This window comes from Vigna unguiculata, chromosome 2, assembly GCF_037176805.1.
Source record: "Vigna unguiculata cultivar grain cowpea cultivar isolate G323 ecotype 2 chromosome 2, ASM3717680v1, whole genome shotgun sequence".
Classification (NCBI taxonomy): domain Eukaryota; kingdom Viridiplantae; phylum Streptophyta; class Magnoliopsida; order Fabales; family Fabaceae; genus Vigna; species Vigna unguiculata.
The window spans coordinates 17,850,414-17,866,488 of NC_140793.1; the positions used below are offsets into that span (position 1 = coordinate 17,850,414).

The 16,075-nt window shown below is 28.8% G+C and overlaps 1 protein-coding gene and 2 long non-coding RNA genes across 3 annotated transcripts; all 3 read left to right on the plus strand.

Annotated features, from left to right (window-relative positions):
• Positions 1–2,081: 2,081 nt before the first annotated feature.
• Positions 2,082–3,606, plus strand: LOC114166566 (uncharacterized). Its single transcript, XR_003599957.2, has 3 exons — positions 2,082–2,401; positions 2,972–3,009; positions 3,126–3,606. It is a non-coding gene; the product is annotated as an uncharacterized LOC114166566 (long non-coding RNA).
• Positions 3,607–3,750: 144 nt separating this feature from the next.
• On the plus strand, positions 3,751–5,823 carry LOC114168256 (uncharacterized). The gene is made up of 3 exons (XR_003600648.2): positions 3,751–3,993; positions 4,103–4,171; positions 5,535–5,823. It is a non-coding gene; the product is annotated as an uncharacterized LOC114168256 (long non-coding RNA).
• Positions 5,824–6,060: 237 nt separating this feature from the next.
• LOC114173247 (endonuclease 2-like) lies at positions 6,061–15,684 on the plus strand. Its single transcript, XM_028057515.2, has 9 exons — positions 6,061–6,219; positions 6,663–6,837; positions 11,213–11,320; positions 11,432–11,487; positions 13,459–13,542; positions 13,763–13,855; positions 14,967–15,034; positions 15,200–15,273; positions 15,367–15,684. Exons 1-9 carry the CDS (start codon positions 6,109–6,111, stop codon positions 15,480–15,482), a joined length of 885 nt encoding a protein of 294 aa, XP_027913316.1. The 5' UTR covers positions 6,061–6,108; the 3' UTR covers positions 15,483–15,684.
• The last annotated feature ends 391 nt before the right edge of the window (positions 15,685–16,075 follow it).

Sequence of the window (16,075 nt, forward strand, 5' to 3'; positions counted from 1 at the left end):
TAAATTGATTTTTAAATCAGTTATGTCCATTCCTGTGGTATGTGTGAACGTGCTAGAAACTGCAATATTTATAGGTTAAACTTTGTAATTAAAATTCTATGAGGTGTAAGAATTTTAGCTTAAACAAAGTTTTAATGATTTTCATATCCCTTGTGGGTGGTGTATGATTTGTAGCATACACTTGATGAAATCACCTATATGAGTGTCGAATGGGGTCGCTTGTATGAGATCTTGACATGATCTTCAAAGCACTCATGAGTATCGAGCACACACATGGCCTAGTAAGCGTAACACAACGTTAACATCAAGAATTGTGGGGGTGTATGGTGATTTATAAACCGTTGACACGTATCAAGTGTCTTTGGTTCATACAGTTTGCTATACCTACTACACTGTGTTAAGTTTCTCAATCTAGGATTGGTTCATATAACTTGCTATACCAATTCTGATGCCGTATATCTAATATGAGACCCATGATTTTCTTCTTTTAGTTTTTCTTTTCTTATTTTTTGCAATACGTGGGGAATTGTTATAAAAGCCGTGGTTTTATTATATTACAAAATATATGACTGTTGCATTGCTCTTTAATTTTTCCAGTTTTGGCTATTAACGCATTTTTATTGTTGTCATTATAAAATTTATTTTGACTGTTAAGCTGTTACAAAAATCCACCATGGGCCATGGGATTTTTAGTCTATTTCAACCCCTCTCTCCACTTATAAATAGGTGTCTTGTGCTTCATCCAAAAGACACCTCTCATATTCTTTTCTCTTATTTCTTTATGCTCTCTTCTCTCTCTTTTTATATTTCTTATATCCTAGGTTAATTACTTTTTAAAGAGTATTTTCTTGCTAGTTATGAGATCCTCGAAAAATCCGAGAAGTTTCTGTTGTATCCTGAGAGTTTGTGCAACACACTTCGGACAAGTCTTTAAGGACAACGAATATACACGCCTTAGAAAGTTGATCTAGTTTGTGTTTCCGTCAACTTTTACAACACAATAGTAGTGAACCAATTACAATGGTACTAGTGCAATGGAACTTAAGAATAGTGGCATTCAATGTAGTGGCTATAGAGGTAGAAAACATATAATCACCGAAGATGTGAAGAGAAAATACGCAAATGAGAGAAAATTATTGGAAAAAGAAAATTAGTACACATGAGAAAAAGAATAGTTAGAAGCCTAAAATAAGAAGGCTTGCGATGACGATTTAATATTAGTCATTGTCATTTGTGGAATACACGACGAATCACTTAAGAATAATTCTTGTATTGCACACGTGACAATAACTAATACTTAACCATCATCACAAGTCGAATATAACAACAATTTTTTTTTTCTTCCAATTATCAACTTATAGTTGCTAAAATTCCCAATAATGTCACCGGTCACATGTTGACAACAATTGCTAAGAAACTTTCATCCTACCTATCATCAATGCATTAATTAGTACCAGTGATACAAATATTTTTTTCAAGTATAAAATAAGCATTCATTGATATATTTGATGTGTATCATGAAACACTTCAGGTTTATTGTCTTTATTGTTTGAACAAAAACTCATGAAATATAAGTAAAACACTCATGTCTCTTTGCCTAAGACAAGTACTTGTGTTCATCGAAACTATATATATATATATAATCATGTTTTATTCTTTTATTAAGTACATAATAAAAATCAAATAAATGATTGGTTGAGCTTTTATCTAAATATTATTTTTCTTAAACAGTAACATTAACATTAAACACTACAAGAATACACAAAAATAGCCACCATAGTAAAGCGTCGGCCATAAAAAATGGACCCAAAAGTGGGCCAAAAACAAATTTTTATTTCAAAAATTAAAACTTAAACGTTTGCTAGACTGACACTGTAAATCATTATATCTTGGAAATAGTAAAAAAAATACAGTGTGGGCCTTTGGTACACTACACTTGACAAATTAAAAAAAAAGCATTTACTTTTAATTCAAAAATAGTAACGTGTGTGACGCTTGGTAAACCACTTTTCTCAATAAAAAATGAAGTGAGAGATTCATTTATTACCAGGTAAAGTAAAACAATTTTTCCATTTCTTAAATTTCACTTTCCCCCGCCGAACAAAGGAACCGTGGTTGGAGCTGCCATCAATCCTCCATGCACGGTACTACTCTTGAGCTTCGAATTTAAAATATCACAAATTTTGTAAGAATCTCTGAACAACCCTTTGTGATTGCGTTTGTAAGTTCAAAATGGTAACTATGTGAAAAACCCTATAATATGGGTTGAAGGTCCTCCGAATCGGGTTCAAGTTTCTCGTTCTGAAGAGGCGAGGAGTCGAGTGTGGTCAAGCTCAAGGTTTCGCAGATTTCATTTTTCCTAGCCGAACAAATGAATCGTGCCCCCTTGAACATGAATAAAGTAAGCAATCTCTGAGAATCCCTCTTTGATTTGTGTTGATAAGTTTGAAATGGTACCTGTTTGAGAAAGCCTACAATATGCTTTGAGGTTTTTTGAATCAGGCTCGAGTTTTCTGGGTTGTGTTGATTGTGTTTAAGTCTTTCTGGATCGAGAAATTGGTAAAACATGTACGTGTGGATCAATTAATTTGTTCAAAGTATTATTGGTTTTATGTATGTAACACTATGCAATATTATTTTGTTGTGATTGTCGTAATTGATGAAAGCAATGGCACCTTATAATTGGTTTGGCGAGAACAAAATGCATTATATTTTAAACCTCGAAAAATTGAAAACATGTTTTGGTTAGACTTTCCTTACCCCTACACACACACATATATATATATATATATATATATATATATATATATATATATATATATATAACATGAAAAGTAGTAATGTATTGTGCTCCTTCCATAGTAAATTATGTTTTGTTCCATTAAATATGCTTCTTAGTTTTATATTGCTTTCAAAATAGCTTGACTGATGTTTATTATGATAAAATGGTTAACACCAATAAATTTTCCAGAACTTTACACAAAGAAGATGTTTCAACTGCTACAAATTGTAAGCAATTTTCACTCTCTTAGAAGCTTTTGAAATTGGATATTGGTTATATTTTGTACTTGGACTGTTTACGCCCTTCCTTTCTTATTATTGACATGTTTCGTTGTATTATTTAGATGAACTGCAACAAGCCTGGACTATTGCCCTGCCTCTTAGATGCTTATTGTAAAGAAGCAACCTGTTGTGACATAGCAGTTGACCTTCCCGATGCAACCTATAATTTTACTTTAAACAAATTAAAATAAGCGAGGGTTAGGCCCACGCTACTACTATAAAGGAGTAAGGAAATTAAAGAGTCGCATTTTGAGTGGGTTGGACCGTCGCTTTTTTGAGTCCCTTATGCACGCAAAAATTGGAAAGCTTCCATGTACAGGGAGTGGGTCGAAAGCTGACGCTCAAGGGACGCATTAGAGTCGGTTTTCACCTTTTTGATGGGTTTATGTGGGACTCTAATACAATGATTTCTTGTAGTGAAAGGGTGCTGCATAATTTTAAAGTGAAACTGTAAATTTAATTGAAATGCATTATTATATTAACACGATAAGAAACAATCCCTAGCAGAAGCATGTCCTTAACTAAAAATATAAATAAAAACACACATAAAATTAAATATAATTCAACGCTTTTAGTTTTCCTTTCACAAATAGTCAATAAAAAATATTTTATTATTCAACTTACACGAATAAAATTATCTCGTCCAATTTAGAAAAAAAAAAATTCCTCTGGCAACGCATAAGTAACAAAATTTGTTATATGTAAGGCTCATTTATTTTGCTCCTTTTATTTTAAGGGTTGTCCCAATCTTATGGACCTAAGGACTGGTTCAAAGAGGAAGGATCAGACTTAATCTGTCCCTAACCCTAATCTTGTTCTCATTTTCGTAAAACAGAATCCTCACACCCTTAGAGCGGCTGTTGTCTTACTCTCTGCTAGGGTTTGTCTCCTCACCGCTTTCAAGTTTGCTCGAGCTCTTTCCTACTCCACGTAAGTCATCCTACATCTCGTGTCATCCATTCCTTAGTATATTTTCGTGTTTTACCCAACTAAGCCTCTATAACGAGCTTATCTTGCATTATGTTTCATGGTTTTCCAGCTCCTAAGCGTACTCCTTAATCTGTTGCGTCCGTGTCTACCATCGAGGTCTTGCTCTAGCTCATTCCAGGTAAGGGAAGCTAGAACCTAATCTTGTATTCGTCTCTTTTGCTGTTCTTGTTGTTGTATTGCGATTTTATGGTTGATATGATGTTCTGGATGCGTGGAATGCTTTAGTGTGTATTTTTGGCTTGGTATAAATGGCTGTCGCAGGAAAACAGTGGCGAGATCTGATAATCTTGCCCAGCGAGATGAGCAGAGGCTCACCCAGACTTTTTACGCGAGGGGTCGCTCAAGCAACCAGCTCAATTTTGAGCGAGCGAGTGTCTCGCTCAAGCGAGGGGAGTCTCGCCTAAGCGAGAATGCGCAGAGGCCGTTGTTGTGTGTGTGTCGAGCTCTCGCCTAGGCGGAGGGAGCTCGCCTGAGCGAGAGTCCTTCTCGCTTGAGCGAGACTCTCCAGCCTGAGCGAAGAGCTGGGCGAGAATTCGTCCTGAGTTGGTTTCCCTCTATGCTTGGATGTTTAGCTTGTGCTTGTATGAGTTATTATATGATGGATTCACGGGAATGATTATGCATGATTGGGAGATGGTTATATTTGTGAATTGTGAGTTTGACATAAGCTTTATATGAGTTATACTTGAGAGGTTGAATATATATGTGGTCACGAATTTGACATGAGCAACAATAGACATGATGGTTGGTAATCCAGTGGCATGGTTTTGGTATGAGGAGGAACACTTTACCATGGTTGGGAATAATGAGTTGGTATTGATTCAACATATGATAAATGAGAGTTGGATACGAATGTTGGTGTGAGGTTCCATGCATGATATATGTATCTGTTACTTGGCTGTTTGTATATGTTTGACATGTGGTTAGTACGTAATTCCTTGAAGTCTCTAGGTGGGACTTCAGGGTCATGCTTTAGTGGTCGGGACATAATTCCATGGCCTCTGTTAGTGGGTGTCCATGGTGGTGCCCCATCTATATAACTTGGTAAGGATTCAAGGTAAGGATCGCATCCTGACACTCTAAGGAGTCAGTTAGTCTCACTTAGAGCAGACTGACTCCTGTGGTGAGAGTAGCATGAGGCCTGAAACTCATTTAAGGACTAACCTTGTGCGTGAGGGAATTGATTCATTGTAACACTTGTGACACATAACTCGGGGGTGAGCAGTGGTATCCACCACAAGTGCAAGCATCCGCTGAATCCGACCAGGTTATATGTAATCCGGATGAGTCGAGTCGAGTCTTAGTGTATTGATTGAAAGGTCATAACATGCTCGGTTGATATGTATACATGGAATTGTGAAAATATATCTGGTTGTATTAATGAAATTCTTGTTGGCTCTAGCTTACCCTTTTGCTTGTTGGTTGTTTTGTATGTTGTCCTTCTATCCTTGCGATGATCATCAATCTATTGATGGGAGCAGATAAAAGAGTTACTCAGGGTCAACAAAGGAGGAATGATTTCGCTGCATAGTCTGCATAGGCTGGACTTTAAATTTCTTTATGGGCTTTTCTTTAGGGCTACGGCCTATGTACCTGTTCGTTCTTGGATTCATATACTTTTTGTCAAACTCTTTAACTAGTTTTCTTTTGGGACTTCGTGGTGTGCCTTGGATGGTAAGGAGTTAAGTTTTAAACTCCTGGACTGCACTATTATGTTATCTTTATGTGACGCTTCCTTTAGTTTCGCCCTTTTAAATTAAATGGGGTGTTATATTATATACCTATAAAATTTATTGAGTTGTGATCATAATGTTTTTATCCACTCTTTTTCTTTTAATAATATCTTACTTTTCTTTTTTTAGATTATCCAAGGTAAGACTTTGGTGACTACTCATTTAGCAACAGCATTACATTATCTAGTATTAATAATTTTCAATATTTACATGGTCGTAGTTTTGTGGTCGTTTTCACTACACCAAAAATATCTCTCTTCGGGGAGTGGCAGCTCTCTATTTAACAGGCCCACTATAGGCATGCTTCGTTGTGGAGAGCAGCATGAGTCATTTTTCAATTCAGTTTGTGGCAATACTTTCACTCACGCTTTTGCTTCCAAATACGCATGGCTGGGGAGACGATGGGCATGTCATTGTTTGCAAGATCGCCCAGGTCACATGCTTCATTCCTAACTACCATCCTCTCTTTCCTTCTGTGAAACTAGTTGTCCGAAAATTCTAACTGAGTTTCACTAAATTTTGTAAAATAAAAGTTCATATTCATTTATACTAGAGTAAATTGACCTTATCTTTATTAAATATAAACTTTCTGACACATTATCTCACGTCAAAGTAAAATAAAACAAATAATAAATTTTGTTAAGATTAATTCTGATCTCCATATTTGAAAAGTATATTTTAAATCTAAATCAATCTTAAAAATAAATCCATTTAAACCTTATCTTTGATAGATGTAGAACCTGTTAAATTTGAACCGGACTCTAACCCGTTAAATTTGAATATTTAAGGCTAAATTACACGTGCGGTTGTTGATGTGTTGTGGTGTGTGGTTGTTGAACGTAGAAGAGCAGAGTGTGACGAATTTGTTATTAACAGGCTCGTCTGAGCAAAAGTGCTGCAGAGGCTGTGAAAAATCTGCTGCCAAAATCTGCAGAAAACGATTTATCGAAGAGGTGTTCGTGGGCAGATCATGTTCATCACATCTTTCCCTGGTCCTCTGCTTTGCACTATGCAAATACTCCTGATGCCGTTTGCAGTTACAAAAACAGCAGTAAGTTCCACACTTTCTCATTCCTCTTTCACTCACTCACGCTACTCACTTTCTTCACATTCATTTTAACTTTTGTTTGTTTTCACCACATAATGCATGTAGAATTTGTACAGTTGAAGTAGGATTTTCTTAATTAAAAAGTAAAATGAATAAAATAAATAAATATATATAACTATATAACTGATTCTACATATATTTTTAAGAATGATATTTGAGGTCAAATGTGGAGAATAAAGTTCAAGTTTATATTTTAGTAAAAATAAAATTTTAGTAATATATAATGAAATTTCTTTATAAGTTTATTATTTCAAAATTTTAATTCGAGAGATACGATTGTTTGAGTCATATTTCTTATTAGGTAAATATGTTTTTGGTCCCTTAACTTTCAGTAAACTTTAGAATTAGTTTATTTTGAAACTTTGGAGCAATTTAGTCATTCATCTTTCAAAATACGTGGATTTAGTCATTTTAATCAAATTTTTTAAAGTTTATTTGGCATGTCAAACGCATTTTATAATAGTATTTGACTTAACATCAAAACAAAAATGTATCAAACATTATAAACAACTTAAATACAATCTTGAAATGCGTATGAAACATCAAATAAACCTAACAAAATTTGATTAAAAGGACTAAATACAGGTATTTCGAAATATGGAAGAATAAATTGGTCCAAAGTTTTGAAATAGACTAATTCTAAAATTCACCGAAAATTAAAAGAGCAAAATCATATTTAACCCTTTTATTATTGCATGATCCTAGTGAATATAAGTTTAACCGAATAATCTTGACGAAAATTTAGATAAACAAATCCTACTATAATTAAGAATAGGCCGTTATAATAATGAATAGTATACGTACCCATGCTGAAGAGACACGGTTATTTTACATTTATATCTTTATATCTATAAAACTTGTTTTTAATGATAATGTTTTAAGAAAATCTTTTATAATAATAAAAAAAAATTAAAATAATGAGTATGAACTAGTTGTAAAAATCTATAAGATTGTGTATTTATCTCTAAATTCATAATGGGTTATCTATATTTTTTTTATTAATATTCATAGTGTAAAAAGAATATCTAATTTGGTCTAATATGTTTCGATTTTTAAAAATTAATTGTTACATTTTCTAAATTGTTAATAAAGTATAGACATCGATTATAGAATAATCAAAGTATATACTCTAATTGTTGTTCTTTGAGTGAATGGAAACCTATAATAAAAAATAGTTAGAAATATAAATTTCGATTTCAACACCTGTGTTATACTTTTCATTTTAAAAATACCCAATAATTTCACTACACTGGTGCCTGTTTATTCTTCACAATTGTGGATATATAATGATGTTGACCACATTTTCTTAATATTTTAAACGTGCATTAAATAATTTATAATGATAATTTGAAAATTAACATCATTATAAATTCTGGATTTTATTAAATATATATTTAATTTTATCACACTTTTAAACATAATTAAATTTGCAATCAATTATCGTTATTACACTTAAATATATTTTTGGTTTCAAACTTAACTAAATATAATATAAACTTTCACATATCATTTATTAAGATATAAAGTATAAATTTAATTTAATTTAAAACAAAACATAATTTTTAAAAAATAGTTTGAGAATTGAAAAATATATTTCATTATTATTTACTTTTTTCAATAAATTTTTCTTTTTCAATTTAGGTGAATCAAATCTTTAATATATATATATATATATATATATATATATATATATATATATATATATATATATATATATATATATATATATATATATATATATATATATATATATATATATATATATATATATATATATATATACTTTTTGTTCCATCTTCAACTCAAACTAAACCTCTTAAACAACTCGATATTAAATATAAAATGTTTCTTGTAGCAATTTAATATTAAGCCCTGAATAAAAAAAATGGGAATATTATTTAAAGATTCCAAAAGTGTGGTAGTATGATTGAAAACCTCAAAATACTACCCGACACAAAGCAATAATTCAGCAGACACATTTCGTAAAGCTTCTGCAACAACTATTCGACATGTGCCAAATTTTGAAAAAGAGGAAACACTATCTCATCAAGTTTTCATCTATCTCACACTTGCTAGGTCATATTTCTTCAACCATATCTTCTTAAAATATTTTTGGAACTTCTATCTTAATGCAAAATTAAATAAAAAAATTGTTAAAATATAAGTCGCATAATATTTATATTTTAATAACATTTATTCAATTTTTAATAGAAAAATATATTTTAAAAATAAAGTGTATTTTTTTTACAGTCTAAGGTTTAAATTTTATATTATGTTAATCTATTTCGATGAAAATATTTAGTAAAGTTTATATTTTAAATTTATTATCCTAAGTAGGATCTATCCACATATTTTAAATTTCTTTTATTTGAGATTTTAATATATGGCTATTGTTGAGAAAAAAGAGGGTTAAATATGTTTTTGGTCCCTCAAATTTAAGCGAATTTTGGAATTAGTTCTTCTTCGAAACTATATCAATTTAGTTTTTCATCTTTAGAAATATGTGGGTTTAGTTATTTTTATCAAATTTTGTTAATTTTATTTGATATTTTAAAACGAAAGTGTGTCAAACAGGGTAAACAATTCAAATGTTATTATGAAATGTGCTTGAAACATTAGATAAACTTAATAAAATTTAATAAAAAAACTAAATTTATATATTTTTAAAGATGAATGACTAAATTAATATTAAGTTTCAAAGAAAAATTAATTTTATAATTTAATTGAAAGAGAAAAAAATATATTTAACCTAAAAAGTTCGAATCAAGCGCACGTTTAGAGTCATAATTCTACAAGTCACGTCACGACGAGTATATTGATCCAAGATGTGTCAGTGCATGTGACCCTACAGTGCTGCACGCCCTTATAAATTTTTGTCACGTGAAGGTATTATAAAATATTTTATGTTATTTTATATTTAGTTTAAAATACTTTTATATGATATCTATAACTTCAATTATTAGTTGATGCTACAACATAAATATAAATTGACAACTATTTCATTTATATATGAATGAAAAGTTAATAAGATTTAATGACAACAATGACACAAGTGGAAAATTAAATGGTTTAGGTTTAATTTTTTGTGTATATTATTTTCGGATCGAAATTAATCATGTTGAAAGCGAGTTATCACAACATTATTTCGCACAATCTATAATAAAGAAAAATAATAACGTAACAAAGAGTAAATAAGTATATCTAATTTCCTCCGATTTCCAAACATATCATTGGTGGTGAAAGAGAAATGAAAACTAATTAAAATATTTGGGAAAGAAGAATTAAGTATAATAGTTTTAAAAAATATGGAATTTTCAAATGAATATTTAAAACTATAATGATAAATATCACAATTAAATAATCATAATAATTATAATTTAAAAAAATATTAATAATGAAACACACGGTAAAGACGTATCTTTTCATTCTTTTTTTTCTCTCCTTTCCTTTCCTTTATTCTAAAAATTATTAAATATATTCTATTATTTTTTTAATCAATTTATACTCGTTTCTTCCCTATATCAAACATATTGTTGATTTTTTTTTTTAACATTACTCTCTAAAGAGTGACTCTTGTTTCACAATTCATACACAATTCATACATATGTGTCTCACTTATTCCACACGTTATACGTATGGAAATAAACTAAGATAATTAACCGCGAAAAGCTAGAAATAACTCCAGTGTGCGTTTGTGTTTTCTTTCCCTGATAACGAGACCCATAAATTCCAATGCACAGAAATTTTATATAATCTGTAAAAACTTAATTATTCTTCTTCCCTTATTCCACATAACCAAACTAAAGTATATTTTATTATGAATTAAATATAATTTTATTTTCCAAATTATAAAAAGAAAATTGTGTTTTGCTTGTAAACTAAATTACAAAATATTTCATCCTCGTATTTTGTGAAAATTGTGTAAAATATTTTTTCAATAAATAGTTATGTGTAAATTATATTATAGTTTATTGTACAACTCCTTTTGTTACATCCACATGTCATTTTGTTACGAAGAATCTTTTATCTAACTTTTCAGTAATTAAATATTTTATAATTTAGTTTAGTGATGAAATTGGATCTTTTATAACAATTTGAGGACGACAAACATATTTAGCTTTTTATTAACCTATGATATTTATTTGAAAGATATATACTATTCTGATTACAAATCTCATGTTATTTTAGATAAAACCAAACTTGGGAGGAAGAGATAGAATTAAACTCATTTTGTTAATATAATATGAAAGTCTTACAAAATTTATGTCATAATTGTGTCATGGTGTTGTATCAGTACTAACTTCTTGTTCATATTCAGGGGATTGCATTGATTACAAAAAGGGAATTAAGGGGCGATGTGTTGTGGCTGCGATTAACAATTTCACAACGCAACTTCTCGAATATGGCAGTGAAACAAAATCCAAATGTATACCCTACTTTCAAACTAATAATAATCTCATTCATACTCATAGCTCCACATGATTTCTCTGTTCACTGACACATTTTTCTTTCATATGGTAACATATCAATATATCAGATAACCTCACACAATCTCTTTTCTTCCTTTCACATTTTGTGGGAGATATCCACCAGGTATATATTTATATATGCAAATACACAATACCTAAATTCTCTTCTGTGTGTGTAATGTGTATTTAGAAAAAGTCTGAATTTTCTTTTCATTTTATATAATTGTTCAATATTTTTTCTTAATTTGTTTATTTAATATGGTCTCAATATTTATTAAAAGGATCGGATATGATTCATTATATTACATCACTGTTAATATTGTTAGAAAGTGAGGATGATAGAATGATACATTTATATTTCTACAAGGCAATAAATACTTTATATCACTTTTTCAAGTCGTCTTTTAACGACGACTTTACCTTAATCTAAAGAAAAAGTCACATTAATTTTTTTTAATAAATACTGACACTACATTGAATAAAAAAATTGAAGAAACACATTAAATAATTGTTATACATATTAAGGTATTAAGCCCAAAATACAAAAGAAACAGCTGGGCATAATTTATTAAACTATACTAAACTATAGTTAATTGTATTATATTAAACTAAAGTATACTAAACTATTCATAATAATAATTGAACTGTACTATAAAATAGTTCAGTTTTAAGAAACTAAACTTATGATAAGTTAACTAAGTTAACTATTGAACTATAATAGATTGAAATAGCAAAATACCTCAAATAAAATATTGGTATTAGGATAAGAATTGGACTTATGTGTTTTATGTCTTACATTCTATTCTTTCTCTTTCATATTAAAATATTTATTTTATTTTGTCTTAATTTTTTTCTTTCCTCTTTCTTTGAGAAAAATATAAAATATTTATAATTAATTTATTAAAAAAAAATATAAATTAATTCAATATCTTATTTTATTTTCAATGAATTTTACTATGTAATGTTATTTTTATGTTATGATTTTACAGAAGTTATTTTTAAAAATTAAATTTTGTGACAGCTAACATTTTTATAATTTTTTATTTATATTAAAGTTTTTTGTAACTTAAATATTGAAATTAGTATAATAAATATAAATATTGGTACTAACGTATTTTTTATTTTAAAATTTTATGTAATATTATTTTTTAGTTTTAAAATATTTATTATGTGGCATCAACTTTTTTAAAGAGAATTTATTTTAAAAAATTCTTAAAATATTAATTTTAGAACTTCATAAAATTTCTATAACATTTTTCACACAAATATTAATGAATACAAATGTTAAAAAAAATATTAATTTTGAGAATTTTCTAAAATAAATTCTTTTAAAAAATTTTATGCAACATAATAAACATTATAAAAGTAAAAAGTAATATTACATAAGATTTTAAAATATAAAAAATAATTTAATACCGATATTTATATTTATTATATTAATTTTAATATTTTAATTACATTTTAAGTTACGGAAAACTTTAATATAAATAAAAAAATTATAAAAATGTTAATTGGTGTATTGAAGTATGATGCATATTTCAAGTATTATTTTCTAAGCACTTTCAAATTATATAAACTTTAAATTATTATTGTGTAGTACAATCATATGTAATTAGTGCAATTCGATTCAAAATAGTGTAATTCAGTTCAAAAAAAGTGTAATTCAATTCAAAATCAATGCAATCTGGTTCAAAAATAGTACAATTTAGTTCAAAAAGAGTGAAGTTTATTCAAAATCAGTGCAATTCGGTTCAAAAACGGTTCAAAAACAGTGTAGTTAAGTTAAAAATTAGTGCAGTTCAGTCCAAAAATAGTGTAGTTCAGTTCTGACGTAGTGCAATTCATAAAACAGTTCAGTTTGTAATAGTTCAGTTCAATTTATATTATAGTGCAGTTCAGTGCAGTGCAGTTCAGTCCAGTTTATTTTTAAGAATAACAATTCAGTTCAGTTCATCTGAATTGTTTTTCAGTTCAGTGCAGTTCATGCAAACAGTTTTTTAGTTTAGTGCAATTTTTGGTAGTGCAGTGCAGTTTGGTTTATTTTGCCCAGCTCTAAGAAATATTATACGTAATGGCTTTGTTTGCATTCGTGCAGCCTCTACATTGTGGTTTTATCTCCGATAGTGGAGGCAACAAAATTAATGTTCACTGGTACAAAAGGAAGCAAAACCTCCACCATGTAAGTTCATTTATTCTACCATATATTTCTTAATCAATAATGCTCCAGAAAATATTTCTAATTATGTAATTTTTTATGGTGAAACAAATCATATTTGATAGAGATTAACCACCTACTACTACTATTATTATTATTATTATTATTATTATTATTATTATTATTATTATTATTTATCAGCAGATTAACCATCTTATATTTATATTACTTTATATGAACATAGGTTTGGGATCATACCATACTTCAAACAGAAGTTGACAGATTTTATGACTCAGACATGGACGAGTTCGTCGATGCAATTCAACAGAATATTACGGTATTGTATAATTTTTGTTTAGTTTCAAAATAAACAAAAAAGAATGGATTAATCAAGAATTTGATGGCGCATAAACTTGAAAAAGAGAACAAAATAGGGAAAAAGTAAAATGAACATTTTCCAAAATGTTAAAATTAGTTTATATGTAAATTAATTTGCATAAGTTCTCTAAAATAACCCTTTAAGGTTTTATTTTTATTTAACTTATGTATAAGTTAATTTTAATCTATAAAAGAAATTATTTAATTTTCTTTTCTAAAAGTTCTTATAGAAAATTTTTTGTAAAACATTGAAAGTATATAATCTAGCTAAAGCTTGATTTTTGACTAAATATTCAATTTAATTCTTATAGAATTGAGACGTTGAGTAAAGGTTCCTAAATAATTTTTGTACTTAAATGGCTTATTGAAGTTTTTTTTTTTTGTCATGGAGTGAAAGTTTTAAAAGAAATTCACATCATTTGTTAAATGTTGTGATGATAGATTTCTCACTTTGATACGTGAGTATAATTCTTATATGAGGTGGGAGACGCTATGGATTGAAACTTAAAAGATAAATAATATATATATATATATATATATATATATATATATATATATTAAATAATTTATCAATTTTGCTTATAAGTCTTTTTGATATATTTTGAAATTATAGATATAGATTTTATTTGTGAGTATTGTTGGATTATTATTTATTATACATATTATTGGTATAATATTGTTTATGTGGTTGATTTAGGTTTCATTATTTCTTTATTTCCACTAACCAATAAAGAGTTTTATGAAAGGAAATTATGAACTACATTTTTAATATTTCACAATAATTTAAATCCAAAACCATTAATTATTTAAGAATATATTCACATGAATTTAAATCTTGTTTTACATTACCCATATAAAAAAGCCACAAAAAATGTAGTTGCAATATATAGTGATACATTGCTACGACTATACATATTTATGTGAAGAATATCAAAAACAAAAACAAGGACTTAGATGCAGATGGAAAAAAACTCCTAACTACTTTGAATAATTATTAATTTACCAGAAAATTAAGTATTTACTTTTTGATGTTCTCTCAACTTTTTGTTTGTCTTTTTCTTAATCAACAGAAAGTATGGGCCGATGAAGTAGAAGAATGGGAACACTGCGCTGACAATGACCTTCCATGCGCAGCTCTGTATGTCCCACTATATATTATCATTTATTAAAATATCATATATATCCAAAATAAATTGTTTCAAATGAAAATATTATTCTTCGAATAATGCACACCATTCTTTTCAAACACTCATTATTTTTATTGGATGCATAAGTAGCAATTAACATGGTTAAATTTTTGTAGATATGCATCTGAAAGTACCATAGATGCTTGTAAATGGGCATATAAAGATGCCACAGAAGGTTCAGTGCTAAAGGGTAAGCTTTCAGAACTCTGATGATACAAAAAGAGAAAAGAGAATTAATTTATCTTTTACATTTTCTGATATTCTCTGAAAATATACTCTGCAGATGATTACTTTCTTTCACGTTCACCAATAGTCAATTTGCGGTTAGCTCAAGCAGGAGTTCGTTTGGCTGCTATTCTCAATCGTGTTTTTGACAGAAAGCTTTCATCGTCGATGTAGTTTATTGAAAGAGAGTGAGTCCACAATTTGGTTAATAAAGAGGAATAAAGTGCCGTCTAATTCCTAAGCTTAACTTTAAGTGCACTAGTCTTTCTCATTGTTGAGTTTATATGTTTATGTAAACATTGGAGAAAATGAAGTCTAGGAAACTTCCAAGTCTTCATCTATTAAATTGGAATGCATTTGGTTATTATCTATTAAACCACTCCAATGTGATTGGTCGGAAAAGATTCCTAATCACATAATCTCAAGGACTTATACAAGACATGATGAAATCACAAAAATAAAGTCGTTAACTAAAGATAATTTAGAAAAAATAATTAAGAAATAAATACGTAAAAGAAAGTGTCACAACCTAAATTACAACAGGATGACAAACTTAAAAATAAATTAATTAAAAAAAAAGAATTGAAGTCGCCACCATAGTTTATTTTAGAAAACTATGGAAGACCATAAAAATAAAATAAAATCTGTAAAAACCAAATTTAGGGTTCGAGAGTCGGTTACGCGTAGGGAAGGTATTAACACCCTATAATACTCATCAAAAGAAGATACCTTTAATTAAACAAAATTATTTTTTAGTGAAAAAGACC